This window comes from Bufo gargarizans, chromosome 4 (genome assembly GCF_014858855.1).
Source record: "Bufo gargarizans isolate SCDJY-AF-19 chromosome 4, ASM1485885v1, whole genome shotgun sequence".
Taxonomy (NCBI): domain Eukaryota; kingdom Metazoa; phylum Chordata; class Amphibia; order Anura; family Bufonidae; genus Bufo; species Bufo gargarizans.
The window spans coordinates 151,955,231-151,972,964 of record NC_058083.1 but is presented as its reverse complement, the minus strand read 5'-3'; the positions used below and the strand labels follow the sequence as shown (position 1 = coordinate 151,972,964).

Genomic DNA, 17,734 nt, shown 5'->3' with positions numbered 1-17,734 from the left:
CCAGCCGGACACAGACATCGCAGCAGCCAGCAGGTAAGTATGATGCTTCTACTATTGCTAAGTAACCATGGCAACCAGGACTGTAGTAGCGTCCTGGTTGCCATGGTTACCGATCGGAGCCCCAGCGATTAAACTGGGACTCCGATCGGAACTCCGCTACCACCAATGATCGGGGGGGGGGAGAAGGGAGGCCGCACACTGCCACCAATGTTATCAATGCAATAGAGGGAGGGAGGGGGGCCGGGGGAGGCCGCACACTGCCACCAATGTTATTAATGCAATAGAGGGAGGGAGGAGGACCGGGGGGGCCGCACACTGTGCCACCAACGTATTAATACAATAGAGGGAGGAAGGGAGGGCGCACACTGTGCCACCAATGTTATTATTACAATAGAGGGAGGGAGGGGGGGCCCGCACTGGCCACCAATGAAATTTAAACTGGGGAGGGAGGGGGGGTCTGTCCCCTGCTGCCTGGCAGCCCCGGATCTCTTACAGGGGGCTATGATACGCACAATTAACCCCTTCAGGTGCGGGACCTGCGGGGTTAATTGTGCTGATCACGGCCCCCTGTAAGAGATCGGGTGCTGCCAGGCAGCAGGGGGCAGTCATGTACACAGTTTGTAGTATATTCTAACTAGAAGCGTCCCCATCACCATGGGAACGCCTCTGTGTTAGAATATACTGTCGGATATGAGTTTTCATGATGTAACTCATATCCGACAGTATATTCTAACATAGAGGCGTTCCCATGGTGATGGGGACGCTTCAAGTTAAAATATACCATCGGATTGGAGAAAACTCAGATCCGATGGTATCAAAGAGACTCCAGACTTTACATTGAAAGTCAATGGGGACGGATCTGTTTGCAATTGCACCATATTGTGTCAAAGTCAAACGGATCCGTCCCCATTGACTTGCATTGTAATTCAGGACGGATCCGTTTGGCTCCGCACGGCCAGGAAACGACTTATTTTTTCATGTCCGTGGATCCTCCAAAAATCAAGGAAGACCCACGGATGAAAAAACGGTCACAGATCACGGACCTACGGACCCCGTTTTTGCGGACCGTAGAGAAAAAAACGGTCGTGTTCATGAGGCCTAAATTTATTTCTGAAGCTATGTGAAGCCTCGTGAGACATCGCAAAGTAATACCTTCGGCTCATCAGAGCCAATACATTCTAATACTGTACAGTATTAGAACGAAGTTTTATGCGAATCTCCGAAGTCGAATCGCTCATCTCTATTTATTACCATGAAGTGCGAGGAAATTCGGATTTATTTAGAATCTAATTTTTCCTAAACTTTGGTCCGAATTCCACTTCAGATCTACTCAACGCTACTGTTCGCATCTGCACTGCCATTCCTTAGCTCCACAAAAAAGATAGAACGTGTCCTATTCTTGCCTGTTTTTGCAAACGAGAGATAGGCACTTCTGTCATAGGGAAGGACATTCCTATTTGCAAAATGCGGAACGCACATGACTGTAATCGTGTTTTGCAGATCTGCAACTTACAGGCCTCAAAAACAGATATGGTCTTGTGAATGGACCCTAAAATGAATGGGTACGTCCTGTCTGTGGAGAACACAGACATCACACATTTGTAAATCACTGATGTGTGAATGAAGCCTAGCTTATAAAATATATATATGTTGTTTTTTTTTGTTAGTTTTTTTGCATAAGCACCATAGATATAAAATGTGCACAGGGGCGGATTGGCCATAGACTCTACAAGGAAATTCCCAGGCTCTCCTGATGGCCGCAGTTGCCCTCCTGAACTCAACTGTATTTCCGTCCTCAACATGGGGCCAGTTTTATTTTATTTTTCCAGGGCCACTTTACGTTCCCAATTCGCCCCTGAATGAGCAGCACACGCCTAGTAATTTTTTGCTAATCAACAATTTCATGTATTTTACAGAACTACTCCCAATACTTCCTTGTGCACAGACATGATAGGGACTGTCAGTGCACAGTGTGTACATATCCCGCAGCTTATCACATTGCGCCATTATTATTCCGCCACATAAATTCGCTGACCCTGCGCCTGCTCCTATTCATTTTACATTGCGTTATCGCAATGACACTGCTGCCCCCTAGTGTACATGAAAGTGTAACGCAGGTTCTTGAGATCGTGCTTTTATACGTCCATCCAACTCTGCTGCCCCCTAGTGTGCATATAGTGCACAGCAGGATGAAGCAGGATATTTTTTAGCTTCGTTCTTGCTGTGTCAACATGGCGCCCGGTGACGGACAGTCTGCAGACAACGTCATCGCTAAGGCTTCCGGGCTGCTTGATTCACACTTGTATATACTCCGGGTAGGCAGCGTGTCTGCTTATTGCTTGTGCAGGTTTACGGGAGCGGCAGCGATTATGTGATGTCTGCATTTTCGGCATAAAACTCGTGGTTTATCTGTGAGGATATAATATAAAGTATGGAGGGTATGAAAACTACGTGCAAGTGGTGCCCATGGGTGAAAGGATTAGTGGGGGTCCTGCATGTATGCCCCGCCCCTTCCTACAGGTCCTCAGGGTCGGGTCACCTGGTGGATCCTGCCTTATATCATGGTAGAAATCGCAGCGTTTTCTGCCGTGAGCTTTTAGGCCCCTTTTTTACACGAGCGAGTATTCCACATGGGTGCAATGCGTGATGCGAACGCATTGCGCCCGCACGGAATCCGGACCCATTCATTTAAATGGGGCGCTGTGTACATGAGTGTTGGTTTTCACGCATCACTTGTGCTTGTTCTATATTCTGCGTTTTTCACGCAACGCTGGCCTTATAGAAGTGAAACGGGCTGTGTGAAAACCGCCTCCGCAAGCAAGTGCGGATGCAATGTGTTTTTCGCGGATAGTTGCTAAGAGATGTTTGTATACCCTTAGTTTTTTTTTATCACGCGCGTGCAAGACGCATTAAGTCGCATTGCACCTGCGCAATAAAAACTGAACAAATGAATGCGATCGCAGGCAAAACTTAATCAATTTGCTTTCACATTTTTCACTGAACGCATTTGCAACGCATCCGGACACACTCGTCTGCCTTACTGTCAATGCTGCAGACCTGCTTGTGGTTAACCCCACACGTCTGTCTGGGCGCCGCCCCGTCTTGGCACGCTCGGCCTCCTATTGAAAACCGTGGGAGATGGCTGCAATTTTGGCGAAAAATCCACACCAAAACTCTGGCAGCAGTAGATACTGGGTGTTGTTTATCCAGGGACTTGCAACTTTTTGAGTTGTAAAAAAAATGTCGTAAGTCCCTTTTTTGACCAGAGGTGGAAGAATATTTAGTCACAGGCTGTTTTTTTATGTCTTAGTTATACAGTTGGGCGAAGAGGGCAAATTTACTAACATTTAGGCCTCATGCACACGGCCGTTGTTTGGGTCCGCAAACGGCGGCTCGGATGCGGCCCCATTCACTTCAATGGGGCTGCAAAAGATGCGGACAGCACTCCGTGTGCTGTCCGCATCCGTTGCTCCTTTCCGTGGCCCCGCAAAAAAAAAAAAAAAATGTCCTATTCTTGTCCGTTTTTCGTTTCTACAATGGGCTGCCCGTTCCGTTCCGCAAATTGCGGAGGGCACACGGGCGGCTTCCGTTTTTTGCAGATCCACGGTTTGCGGACCGCAAAAAATGGCACGGTTGTGTGCATGAGGCCTTACAAGTAGAAAAGGGTGTAAACGTTGGCCAAAAACTACTGCCAGCGGCTGAAGTTCTTTTTACGTCGGGTGCACGGACTGCCATAGATTTGCTTAATTTATGACAATGTAGTCGGTCAGATCATCGCTAACGACCGTTCGTAGCATTTTTTTTTTTTATGCAGGCTAAAATCATTTGCCGGCGGCAGATTGTGCGACTCTAATGCAAAACACAGGACACGTCCCATGCTTCACCACAACATGCGGAGCACGGCCTGTGGCCGGCAAATAATGATTCGGTGTGGGGACAAGTGATGGCATCACCTGCATCCTTCACTGACGAGCAGGCGATTGCCAGGAAGGAACGCTTTCCTCCCAACAATTGTATTGCTCATCTGCAGGTATAATACAGTCCTAAGACTGGCATAAAAAAACTATCTGAGGCCTCTTGCACACGACCGTAGGTTTTTCCGTGCTGCGAACCGCATATGCGGATCCGCAATACACGGGCATCGTTCCGCGGGCATTCCACATCACGAATCCGGACCCATTCACTTCAATGGGTCAGCAAATCCGGAGATGTGGAACGGAACCCTACGGAAACACTACAGACTGCTTCTGTGGGGTTTCGTCCTGTACTTCCGTTGCGCAAAAAGATAGAACATGTTGTATCTTTTTGCGGAACGGGCGGATCGAGGACCCATTAAAGTGAATGGGTCCGCTGCAGCTGCCCCACGGTCGGTGTTCGTAAATTGTGGCTCGCAATTTGCTGGCAGCAGCACGGCCACGGGGCGCACACGTTCGCGTGCAGGAGGCCTTGGTAAATGACCCCCAGTCAGTATTTGCTCATTGATTTTCATCAGTGATTTTGCGCCAAAACCAACAGTGAAGCCTCCACAGAGATAATGTATAAACTGCGGATCTGCAAAACACAGTTACAGGCTGTGTGCGTGCCACATCACGGTGCGAATCCATTGAAGTCCACATATTGTGGTGAAGCATAGGACGTGTCCTGTCTTTTGCGACACAGCCGCACACGGAAGGGCTGGCGGTTGTGTGAATAAGCCCTTAGTAGACTGTCATTTTTGGCTCTCTAGCTGTTCTGATACTACAGCTCTCAGCATACCCTGACCACTGCTGGAAAGCCGGGGCTTAGAAGTGGCAGCTGCCCCCAGGTCCCTGCGCCTGAAGAGTCCCACAGGACACCATTATATAAACGGTACTTGGCCCTGTTATATTGGGACCTAGGAGCTTACGCCCGTGGACATAGCTGCCGTCTCAGTTAGGGGTGGAGACGGAACACTCCATGATTTTTTTTTTCTAGTCCATCACATACACCCACACCTTGTACACCTTATTTCGCTCTAGTTGTGACGTTTGAAATGGCTTCCATAGAGCACTGTAATAAACAACGATCGCACATTGTATATTAGTATGGATTTCCTGCAGCAATTGGTTTACTGAGGTCCAAAATGTTCTCATGAAGTCTGGTGCCCGAGCCGCTGCCTGTGAACCATCCCAACCTGGCATCTGGGATTTATAAAACAAATTCTTCATAGGCCGGTTGTGGGCAGAAGTATATACACTGGCTAATGTGCACTTACTGCTACGATAAACCTACCTATGACTGTCATTTACTTTTGCAGAATATCAGCACAGGGTTGGCAATAGCTGGCATCGTTTTGTGCGCCAGGAGCATACGACTGGTAAGGATGTGCTATGTTTAAATGGCTAATGTCATCAGTAACATGGTTAATAAACTAGCTGATTTAGACATTTGCCAATGTCAGCTGAAGCTAACAGTCTGCGTCGCCACTGTTTTTGTGAAAAATACATTTTTTTTTTTTTTTTTTTTTTTTTTAAATATATTTTTATTAAGTTTGCGAGAATCCATACAGTTGTACAGTAAATTACACATGTCAAGCAATTTGGAGACATTACATTTACATTTTTATTTTATGCAGGCGTTCACACTAGGCAAAAGCTGTTAGCCCCTCCCCTGGCAGCTATACCCCCTCCAGCCTGGAGAGAGCGCTTCAGTTTTAGCTTAGTGTCATAGGAGGCAAGACCTCCCTGCCTTAGGCAGGGCGGCTTACTTAGCCAATTCTTTCTTTTTCCTTTTACACTTTTAGGTTTGGGAAACAGAGTCGTCCAGCCTCTCTGTTATCCCAGGGAGCGAGGGCGGTGTCGGAGTCCCTCACCGCTCAACCTCCCCACAGAAGCAAAAGGAGGATCCAGGGCAGCCCAGCTCCCCTGCTTCCCGCCAGCCAAGGGGTCACCTAGGTCCGCCAAAAAGAAGACCCTCCCGCCATACCAGAGTGTTTTCCGGTAGCTCTACTTCTCTGGAGCAGTATGGTACATGGATTCTACGGGATAGTCAGGCCTCCCCCTCAGTTTTGCACTGATGGGCAAGCGCTAGCTACTACTGGGGGAGTGGTATTTGCGTTACCACTACAAACTAGGGTTCTTATTGCATAGCTCCTTCGTCAGGTAGTGGACTCTTCTAGCACTGCATTCGGTGGCTTCTACGGGTGGCCCCACCTCTGCTGAGGTATAGTGCTGGCAATACAGTGTGACTCCCCTTGCCTGGCTTCCTCCTTAGGCAGAGTTTTTTGCACAGCCACTATATCCTGGCTACTTTTGTATAGCGCCAGTCTCAGATGGGGAATAGCCTATTCCTCTCCTGATTTTTCCTCCTCTGGCTCATGATTCATAGCCACCCCGCAAGCCTTGGTAGCTTCTGCGTTACTTCCTTTCCCTCATCTGCATTGCACGGGGCATTCGTTCGGTGGCCATCCACTTCCAGACATGCTCATGTCCCGACCGGTGGACTGTGGCGCCCTCTACATCCCTCCTTCTACAGGGAATCTTTCCCACTATACAAAAGCTCCCCTCCTTCTCTCCCGAGTAAGAGATCCGGAAGCATGCGGCGTGCACGCCCTGTTATCCCCTTGGCATGAGTTCTCCTACTTACGTGTTCCCCCTTACCACTCCTACCGGGGTTCTACGAAATATCTAGTGGGGGGCATTTCGACGATCCTAGTCTCTCCGGATTGGCCCCGTCGCGTGTGGTACGCCGACCTCGTTCTCCTTCTAGAAGACATCCCTTGGTCACTGCCCCTCAGAGACGACCTTCTTTCTCAAGGTCCGATCTTCCATCAGCATTTAAGGTCTCTTCGTTTGATGGCGTGGCTATTGAAACCGCCATTCTGACGCGGAGAGGGTTTTCGCCGGACGTCATCCACACTATGATTCAGGCCAGGAAGCCTGCATTGACCTGGAGGTCCTTTCTGGGCCTCTGTGAAAGCCGGGGCATTCCCCCATTCCATTTTTTCTCTCCCCACTGTCCTGTCCTTCTATAATCAGGGTTGGACCTTGGATTAGCCCTTCGTTCCTTGAAGAGTCAGGTGTTTGCGCCTTCTGTCCTGGGCCATAAAAACCTTCCTTCAGGTAGTAGCCCATACGGTTCTTCCGTACTGTCCTCCTCTACCGCCTTGGGATCTGAGTATAGTCTTCTCAGCGCTCCAGACTTCTCCCTTGAGCCCTTGCAGGAGATCTCACTCAGACTCCTGTCCTGGAAGGTAGTATTTTCTTGTGGCTATCACATCCATCTGACGGGTGTCCGAGTTGGCGGCACTCTCTTGCAGAGAACCCTTTTTGGTTCTTCACAAGGATAAGGTGGTTCTCCGGCCCATTCCTTCTTCTCCCTAAGGTGGTCTCTGACTTCCATATCGCCGAGACATTGCCCCCCCCCCCATATTGTGCCAGTATATAGGGCCCCCATAGTGTTTCCCCTCTTCTCCATAGTGCCCCCCCATATTGTGCCAGTATATAGGGCCCCCATAGTGCTTCCCCTCTACTCCATAGTGGCCTCCATAGTGCGCCAGTATATAGGGCCCCCAGACCCCTTCTTGCCACAGTATACTATAAATAATAAAAACAATAAACACTTATACTTACCCTAAGCTGCTTAGCAATGCGATGCAGGCCTCTTCCGGCCTGTGTCCCGCACTGTACGGCTCAGGCAGCCCGATAACGTCATTGCGCCGCCTGCACCGGCCTCTGATAGGCTACAGGCACTAGGCCTGTAGCCTATCAGAGGAAGGGGCAAGGGAGACGCCTCTTCCTTGCTCCTCCGCACCGTTCATCTGTATCACTGTCCTAAGGACAGAAATGGCTCCCCTCCGGCGCTGGGCCCTGCTGACGGCTCCACCCCTCTTCTGTCCTGAGGGATCCGCCCTGTGCGGTCGCACCCCTCGCCCGCCTCTAGAAACATTCCTAGCTAAAGGTTGCTGATCCCTGGTGTATGCGTAGCGTATGCCATCAATATTTGATAGGTAGAAATCTTACTCTCAGCACCCTGTTCGAAAGAGCTTGTGTGTGCACATTGTCTCTTCATTGTATACACTGTATTCTATTCAGTAGCAGCCGGGCAAGGTATTGCAGCTTGGTCCCATTCAGAGGATTGGATCCCTATTGATCGGATATTTATGACCTACGGATGTAGTAGCGTTAAGGCCTCATGCACACGACTGTATTTTGTTTCTGTGTCCGATCCGTTTTTTTTTTTTATAGGATGCGGACCCATTCATTTCGATGGGTCCGCAAAAAACGCGGACGCGAACGCACACCGTGTGCTGTCCGCATCATTATGTCCGTTCCGTTGCTCCGCAAAAAAATAGTGCATGTTCTATTTTTTTTCTAGTTTGCGGACAAGGATAGGCATTAGTACATAGGATCCGCAAAAAAAACCCGGATGCCATACGGAACGTCATCTGTTTTTTTTTTTGCGGATCTGCAATTTGCGGACCACAAAACACATACGGTCGTGTGCATGTAACCTTACACACATGCTTTATGAGACGTGTTATCTAAACTAAATGCGTTGAGCAAACACCTTCAATTGCTTTTGTCTCAAGATAACGCGATGAGTTAAGAAATTTGAGTTTGGAGCTTGAGTGCTAACCCTGCTACATCTGTACTTAAGGAAAACCACTTTAAAGGGTGTCTGTCAGCAGATTTGTACCTATGAAACTGCCCTTGGCAGCTGAAGACATCTGTGTGGATCCCATGTTCACATGTTCTCATTGCTGAGAAAAATGATGCTTTAATATATGCAAATGAGCCTAAAGGAGCAACGGGGGCGTTACCATTACACTTAGAGGCTCTACTCTCTCCTGCAACTGCCGCTCCCTCTACACTTTGATTAACAGGCACAGATGTCTTCATCTGCCAAGCGCACATGTAACAGGTCAACCAGTTTCACAGGTACAAATCTGCTGACAGATGCCCTTTAAGGCTTTGGTCACACAGTGCATTTTTGTTGGAGTGTGAACTAGGCCCAAACTAGTACAACCCTTCAAAATAGTCACTGGGACTGGATTCTTCAACAGGTTTTACTTTTCTTTTTTTTTCTTCATATGAATGCATTATCTTTATATAATAAACATATATGTTTATGTCCCATGTATGCAATTAATGATTTTTGTGTTTGCTAATTTCTACCAGGTTACAAAATTTACACAAGCTAAAGACATCCCGGAACAGTTCATAAAGAAGAATGTGAAACTGCGCGGGAAAGTAGTTTGTGTGACTGAAGAAACCATAGAAATCGATCACATTCCTATTAGTCTCCCTGTTCTGAGATCTGTACAGAAGAAATGTAAGTATACACTACAGAATACAGTGTCGTTTATAGCCACTGACCACAGAGGGTCAGATAACGAGGGACAAGGAAGAGAGGAGGACAGCAGCCACCGCCTGCCAATGCTGAGGATGGGCCATCAATAACAAAATCCTTTAAAAACCCCTTTAACGGCTTTACTAATAATCATTACGGTGAATGTCTGCCTCTGAACACCATTCTGCTTCATGTAGTCAAAAAGTTTATCTTAAAGGGGTTGGCCACCTTATCAAAAATTTTCCAAATAGCCTTTAAGTAGCACTGTAAGTGACTTACCCGTAAAACGATATAAGGTAATCTGCCCCAATGTCCAGATATTTGAAGTTTGACCCCCTTGTTTCAGTACAGTCTCTACACTGACTGTATAGTGTTCCCACCCAGAACATGGCCACAGATGGAGGTGCGTAGCACTTTACAAGCACTAGTTTCTATGCCGTTTGCAGTGTTATTCAGTGGAGGGGGCTGAAGGATGGGTCTGGTCATAAGCTGCCCATACACATTTAGTAGCTGTTGGGGGTACGATCCTTCGGCCGACTGCTATCTCTCCCGACTCCTTCCCGACTTCCCCCTACATCCAGCCCCTTTAATTAGTCTAAGATTGTGCCACATTTTGTTATGTCGGGTGAATATTTCTGTGCAGCACAATACGGCTGGGGCTACACGGCAACATCAAATCTAATCATTGTCATTGAATTGCTATGAGACTGCATTGGTCTGGCGATCTCGCTGTCACATGACGCCAAGTTGGCCCAGCCTTAAAATAATTTTCCAGGATTCAATTTGGTTTTTACTTAGATATTCTAAGGTGTTGGACCTCATACAAGATTCATACACACCTGTCCCTGACGCTCTGGTCCAGCACCCTGGCTGCATTCAGTGATCTTCCAGTAGGCTTGTTTACGTCCTGCTGGGCCACGTATAGGGTCAGGTGGTCCTCTGCATCCAGTGACTGACCTCGGTGGCACCAGCAGTGTGCCAGACAGTTTTTAAGGGTATTTTCCCTTGTAAATATGTCTACATGATTAGAGGTATGGCTGCTTTTCTCCCCCCTCCCTGAAAAGAACACTACATCTGGACAGGTGTGGCACTGTTTTGAAGAAGGCTTCCGTTTTTTCCTAATTTTGGACAACCCACTATATATAAAAGTTCTACAACATTTTGATATACTTTGTGTTTCAGTTCCTCACCATTTTCAAGATATGTGTTTGCTGTCGGTGAATAAGAGCATTCTTGATTACATTCAGAGGGAGCAAACCCATACAGGGCTACAGTGCTAGCTTATCTCCCGCAGTCCCATAGAGATTAATGGAGCAGCAGACAGCTGCTTCATTCATGCGGTCCGCAAAACACGGTAAAAGCCATGTGCGTTCCGCATTTTGCAGAACGGAATATCCTGCCCCCTAACGGACATACAGATCCAGCATACGTTGTGCTGTCTGCATCTTTTGCAGCCCCTTTGAAGTGAATGGGTCCACATTTGACACGCAAAAAATGCGGATCAGATGCGGACCAAAGCCACGGTCCTTATTCTGTAAAGATTAGGAAGAATACATTTCATGCAATTTCATGTATATAAGGAATATGACATTTTGTGTTTTGCATTTGCAGATTAGGTGTAAGTTACCCCACTGAGTCTATTGAATTCTTTTTATGCCCACAGGGCATGGGCAGGGCAGCCTGCTGGTCAGACTTGCTGGCGTTGAATTGACCCAGGATGGCAAGATATGGTTACAGAACAATCTCCAGCCCTCAGAAATGCTGTGGTTTCAGTTACTGAACAGAGAGGACTCAATGCTAGACTGCTTTGTCTTCATCAACAGGGTAAGAGCCTCAATGTTACTAGTATTGCCAAAATATAGGGCTAAATTCATGGGCACTCTAGAGTAGGACTCAATAATGCAAGCTGTACTGTAAAGGACCAGCAGATGGCAGTCAGCCCTTTTTTTTTTTTTGGTAATCACATTACAGCCCTAAAACTATATAGGTGCCCATACACAATATAGCTTAGTTACCCGAACCCACCGATGTGAGCAAAACTTCTTATGTGTGGCGACTCTTTGCCCAGGAGCAAATGTAGGAGAAAAAAGATCAGACATGTCCTTTGTTCTCACTGGAGAAGGCACCGGCAGCAGATTGTCTGCTTAAGCATACAAGTTTATGGGGGAGTGGGTAACACAGTTTGTAAGGCTGAAAAAAGACATATGTCCATCCAGTTCGACCTGTTATCCAGCAAAGGTGTAGAAGACTTCTTTCTTCCAGACGCAGAGGATGTCCCCTTGGCATAGTCCTGTGAATAAATAGATGATGGGAGAGATCTCTGTACTGACCCCTGATATATTTTTACATAGTGTGACACAGTAAGGGGTTTTGTCTGGGAAGGCAGGTATTTTCCTCCCAGCATGGGCGGCTGGGCTGGTTTCCAGCCAGATGAGGTCAAATAACGGACTGGAGTTTAAGTGCCGGTCCGGGTTTTGGCAGCACCTGGCTGTCCTTAAATAGGCAGCTGGGCTCAGCAGCTCAGTCTCTGTGTTGGGATCTTAGGTTTTCTGCCGGACTGGAGGGCTGAGACCTATGTGCAGGGGGAACAGGCCCCCTAAAGCCTGATGTGGACTACTGGAGGCAGAACTGCCAACAAGGAAGGTGACTTGTGCAATATGAACTTTCCATTGTGTGTGAATTAACACCAAAGACTTGCAAAGTTACATGCTGTTTTGTGCAACTGCCGCAAGTGTGAATAAACACAGAAGTTTGAGTTAAGAACTTGTATTTTGCCTCTGTACTGCGCCCGCTTACCCTATCTACCAGAGCGAAACCCCACAATAGTTATTAGATCTCCCCTCAGTTGTCTTTTTTTTCTAAACTATCTCTCCACTAAATAAGAGTGATGCCACGTGTCGTGGCTGTGATGCGTTTTGGATGCAGCATAGCAGCATAAAAAAAAGCATGCAGTTTTTGTGTATTTTCTCCTAGCAAAGGGAAGGCGCACAGCAAAACTGAATTACATTAATTGCAAAATTAATGTAATTTAAGCCGGCTGTGTTTATCGGGTGAAACAGTCGATCGTGCAGGCAAGTAAATTATCGTTTCTGGCCAGCAGAAATGCAGAGCTTCACCCCACTGGATCCGCATCCATTTTTTCGGGATCCGCAATTCCGTTCATGAAAAAAATAGAACATGTCCAATTCTGGTCCGCAGTTGCGGACCAGAAAAGGCATTTTCTATATCGTTTCTGTGATGTGCGGTCGCACATTGCAGGTGTCCATGTTTTGTGGATCACTTACGGACGTGTGAATGGACCCTTACCCGGGGTAATTATCAGGAACAAGTTTTCCTTGAAATGCTCCTTCTGGATACCTGCTCCTATTGTTGGCCCTTGTAACGGGGCCTTTAGTGAAAGGGTTTTCTAGTCACACACACAGCGTTTTACAAAGTGTATTTAGTATATCCAGCAGTCTATATTTGGTTCTCAGACAGAGTATTCTACACATGAAGGACATAAGATTATCATATCAATATAAACAATAAACTTTCAGAAACCTGTTTTTCCGGATTTTCTTCCAGTGTAAGTACTCTCCTTTCCTGGTGACTCACCTGAAGCATGGGGTGGATGCATTCATTTCAGTACTTCCATGTAACCTGAAAATAACCTTTTTTTGTTTTGTTATGCTATTAAATTATATAAATTGTGACACGTTCCATCAAACTGCAGAAGTGAGGCATTGTAGGGGAGAAGATCTACATGCATACAAACTCAGTACAGAACCGCACATCTACATCCATAGAGGCTCCATGTGGAGGGCTCTGCCGTGTGCACGAGCCAGAAGCCGATCACAGAAAGAAAACAGATTCTTTCACTTTAGTTCTTTCTATTTGGTTGTATTAGGAATAAAGATCAGAGCAATACTGGGACAAGATACTGCAGAATGAGCTCACCCAGAGCTTTCTCTGTGCTAAAAGAAAAACTAATTCTGCATCTTCTGCACGGTTTTTATTCCAGCACCGTTTTTAGAGCGTCTTTAGACCTCACATTGATTTTGATGGGACATGGGAATCCACATAAAGAATGGAGATGCCACTTTTTTCCCTCTGTGCCATTGACATCAGTAAAGGTGAACTGCAGGCATTTTTAGCCTGCCAAAATCCATGCGGAAAAGAGTCAGTGTGAACATAGCCTAAATAGTCTATAACCAATGATATAGCACTTTGGTATGTTCCTACCGATCTTATGGATGAATCTATGCAGAATTGTTGTGGATTTTACAAGGATATCACCCGGTGCAAAGGGTAATATTCATAGTATAAAGTGACATGCTGTGGATTTAAACTCCGCATGTCAAGTATTTTTCAGCAGCATGTGCTTGAGGTTTCCTAAAATCTCATCCAAAGGAAAACACTGCATATTTTATGCCTACAGCGTAAAAGAAAAAAAAATCAACAGCATATCGGCCATACCTCAACAGTGGACAATAGATTAATGATGTCTCTTACAGAAAATAAATTCTGAGACTGAGTTACAACTGTGTTCTGAATTATTTTTTCTGTTCTGTCATTGGAGCAGAAAAACCAAATTCAAGCTGGAATGGATCCATCACATGACGAACACTTATGGCACTTGGTGGACCCTTTGACTTGGGCATCTCCAGCAGGCTGTTGATGGACCCTTTGACTTGGGCATCTCCAGCAGGCTGTTGATGGACCCTTTGACTTGGGCATCTCCAGCAGGCTGTTGATGTCTGGATCTGGCACTGCCAGATGCTAGCTGACACCCGCCAGCCCCATTCACTATAATGTGGACCGGCGGAGATCCCGTCGCAGCCCAGCAAACATGCAGAGAATCAGCCAGCGGTTTTCTTCCCGCTGATTCTTGCCATGTTTGCCAGGTGAGGCCAAATCCCTGCCAGTCCCCATTATAGTGAATGGGGCCGGATGGAATTCAGTCGGCACCGTCTGGAACTGCAAAACGCAGATGTGAAACAGGTCTCATAATGAGATCCATCAGGTTTCCGGTAGAGTGTACATCATTTTACTGGAAAAAATAGCTGTGCCTACTGCATTGATTTTCTTCCCAATATGACTAAATCTGCAGTGGAGACTTCTATTGGAGCCTCCATTGCAGATGTGGACAGAACATTGCCTGTAGCCAAAACTGCAAAGATAGTCTGGGGTTTCATGTGTTCTGGGTGCTGTGGACAGTAGCAATATTAGCAGCATGGAATTGGCAGAGGCCAATATTAATATTATGTTTTTGATCTGTTCCCTGTCACTCCAAAAAAAATAACCATCGGGGTTGGATCTGAAAACCTGTAAAGGTACCAGTGGAGCAATGTGCGTTTATGAAGCATTATTTCAGATATTAATGTTATGTTTGTTTGGCCTCTTCACAGGGAGGTTTCATCAATGACTGTCTGAATGTGGTGCTATTAAAAGAAGGTTTTTATTCCAGCACCGTTTTTAGAGCGTCTTTAGACCTCACATTGATTTTGATGGGACATGGGAATCCACATAAAGAATGGAGATGCCACTTTTTTCCCTCTGTGCCATTGACATCAGTAAAGGTGAACTGCAGGCATTTTTAGCCTGCCAAAATCCATGCGGAAAAGAGTCAGTGTGAACATAGCCTAAATAGTCTATAACCAATGATATAGCACTTTGGTATGTTCCTACCGATCTTATGGATGAATCTATGCAGAATTGTTGTGGATTTTACAAGGATATCACCCGGTGCAAAGGGTAATATTCATAGTATAAAGTGACATGCTGTGGATTTAAACTCCGCATGTCAAGTATTTTTCAGCAGCATGTGCTTGAGGTTTCCTAAAATCTCATCCAAAGGAAAACACTGCATATTTTATGCCTACAGCGTAAAAGAAAAAAAAATCAACAGCATATCGGCCATACCTCAACAGTGGACAATAGATTAATGATGTCTCTTACAGAAAATAAATTCTGAGACTGAGTTACAACTGTGTTCTGAATTATTTTTTCTGTTCTGTCATTGGAGCAGAAAAACCAAATTCAAGCTGGAATGGATCCATCACATGACGAACACTTATGGCACTTGGTGGACCCTTTGACTTGGGCATCTCCAGCAGGCTGTTGATGGACCCTTTGACTTGGGCATCTCCAGCAGGCTGTTGATGGACCCTTTGACTTGGGCATCTCCAGCAGGCTGTTGATGTCTGGATCTGGCACTGCCAGATGCTAGCTGACACCCGCCAGCCCCATTCACTATAATGTGGACCGGCGGAGATCCCGTCGCAGCCCAGCAAACATGCAGAGAATCAGCCAGCGGTTTTCTTCCCGCTGATTCTTGCCATGTTTGCCAGGTGAGGCCAAATCCCTGCCAGTCCCCATTATAGTGAATGGGGCCGGATGGAATTCAGTCGGCACCGTCTGGAACTGCAAAACGCAGATGTGAAACAGGTCTCATAATGAGATCCATCAGGTTTCCGGTAGAGTGTACATCATTTTACTGGAAAAAATAGCTGTGCCTACTGCATTGATTTTCTTCCCAATATGACTAAATCTGCAGTGGAGACTTCTATTGGAGCCTCCATTGCAGATGTGGACAGAACATTGCCTGTAGCCAAAACTGCAAAGATAGTCTGGGGTTTCATGTGTTCTGGGTGCTGTGGACAGTAGCAATATTAGCAGCATGGAATTGGCAGAGGCCAATATTAATATTATGTTTTTGATCTGTTCCCTGTCACTCCAAAAAAAATAACCATCGGGGTTGGATCTGAAAACCTGTAAAGGTACCAGTGGAGCAATGTGCGTTTATGAAGCATTATTTCAGATATTAATGTTATGTTTGTTTGGCCTCTTCACAGGGAGGTTTCATCAATGACTGTCTGAATGTGGTGCTATTAAAAGAAGGACTTGGAAGAACAGCTCATATTCGGGGTGTACATCAGGGACCAGGACATCACTTGGCATTTTACAAAAGACTACTTCAAGCAGAGATCAAGGCACAGAAGGCACGGAAAGGGCTCTGGAAACGAGAGAGCCAGATGAACATACTGACTAATGCAGTTCTCAGAAATAGTATTATTCAGCATGTGAAGCAATTCTTCAGTTTGATGACAAAGTACTGGAAGAAATTCCGGTCCTGAATTGTATGCCGGTGTGTTTCTGTATGAAGCGTGGTGGCCCTAGACTGCAGTCAGCAGCTTTGTCTGGATGGCAGCAGTATGACATCTACACAAAAGCGGTGCACACCTGAAGCGTTATATGTTCATATGTACCTCCGAGGGAGGAATTAGTTTTCTAATCCCTTGTGAGTGTTTCCAACATACACATTAGTGCATTTGTGTATGGAGAGCTCCTGATTCTCACCAGCAGATGATCTTAGGGAAGAGAAGGATTCGGTGAACTGAATTTTTTTTCATGAGACCTTTTGTTCTCCAGGGAGATAAGCTATTGCCGGAGGCATCTAGCAGTGGCTTTCTCTTCTGTCATCTTCATAATGCATACATTCTGAGCCAAACCAAGCTTGTATGTGTATGGGGGAGATAGCTGTCAGGAGAACATTTGGCCAACCGCTATTGAAGGCATATTATCTCCTTTCCTCTCTCTGTTTGTGAGAACACTCTGATTGTGATCATTAAAGGGTTCTTCCGGAATTTTAATATTGTTGGCCTATCCTCAGGTTAGGTCATCAATATCAGATTGGTGGGGGTCCGACACCCGGCACCCCTGCCGATCAGCTAGTTAAAGAGAAGACCACGTTCCTTACGAGCGTAGCCTTCCCTTTATTGTTTACCTGCTCGACATCGCAGCGGTGAGCAGGTGTAATTGCAAGCCATCCCATTCACTCGTATAGGACGGCTCCTTCCTATTCAAGTAGTTAGTTACTAAAACAGACATTCTTTAATATCTTTATTAGGAAGTAAGGTCTAAAAATTAGAGATTAATAACGTTAAATACAAAATTTTATAACAAATACATTTGTATGTTCCTTTTTTTTCTTTCTCAATAAAAAAAAAAAAAAAAAAGTAAAGTCACTTTAAATTGATTTTGTTTTTCATAGTTGGGGGAAGGGTGCAATTTACCTGCTCTGCTTAGGGTAGCAAAATATCTCATCCTGGCCCGGGCTGCAGCACAGCCTGGCTGGAAAAGCAGGGGTTTCGTGAGAATAAGAATAACAAGCATACCTCTTTTGGCAGCATATGTCCTCAGAACAAAGGAGCTGCATCCAACAGAACGATCCTTCGCTCCCGCAATAGCTGCCAATGTGGGAGAGTTGGGACAACTCCATACACCTTAAATAATGGGCTGGTCCTGCTGAAAATGGTGGATTCAGCTGACATACAATGGGTATGGCCAGCCCCATATTTTTATACATAGATGTGTATATATACAATTTATATTTAATTTGTTTCCAGGTACAAAAGCAACTTCTGCACCTCACATACTTGCCCTT

The 17,734-nt window shown here is 46.1% G+C and overlaps 1 protein-coding gene across 3 annotated transcripts; it reads left to right on the top strand.

Moving 5' to 3' along the window:
* The first annotated feature begins 2,180 nt into the window (after positions 1-2,180).
* Positions 2,181-17,322, top strand: C4H3orf33 (chromosome 4 C3orf33 homolog). Of its 3 annotated transcripts, none has more exons than XM_044289954.1 (5): positions 2,181-2,315; positions 5,276-5,335; positions 9,138-9,291; positions 10,973-11,133; positions 16,143-17,322. In XM_044289954.1, exons 1-5 carry the CDS (start codon positions 2,232-2,234, stop codon positions 16,422-16,424), a joined length of 741 nt encoding a protein of 246 aa, XP_044145889.1. In that variant the 5' UTR covers positions 2,181-2,231; the 3' UTR covers positions 16,425-17,322. The 3 variants fall into 3 exon arrangements, with proteins under 3 accessions (XP_044145889.1, XP_044145891.1, XP_044145890.1); XM_044289956.1 differs by lacking the exon at positions 16,143-17,322 and adding an exon at positions 14,697-15,563; XM_044289955.1 differs by lacking the exon at positions 5,276-5,335 and having other exon boundaries at positions 2,211-2,315.
* Positions 17,323-17,734: the final 412 nt, after the last annotated feature.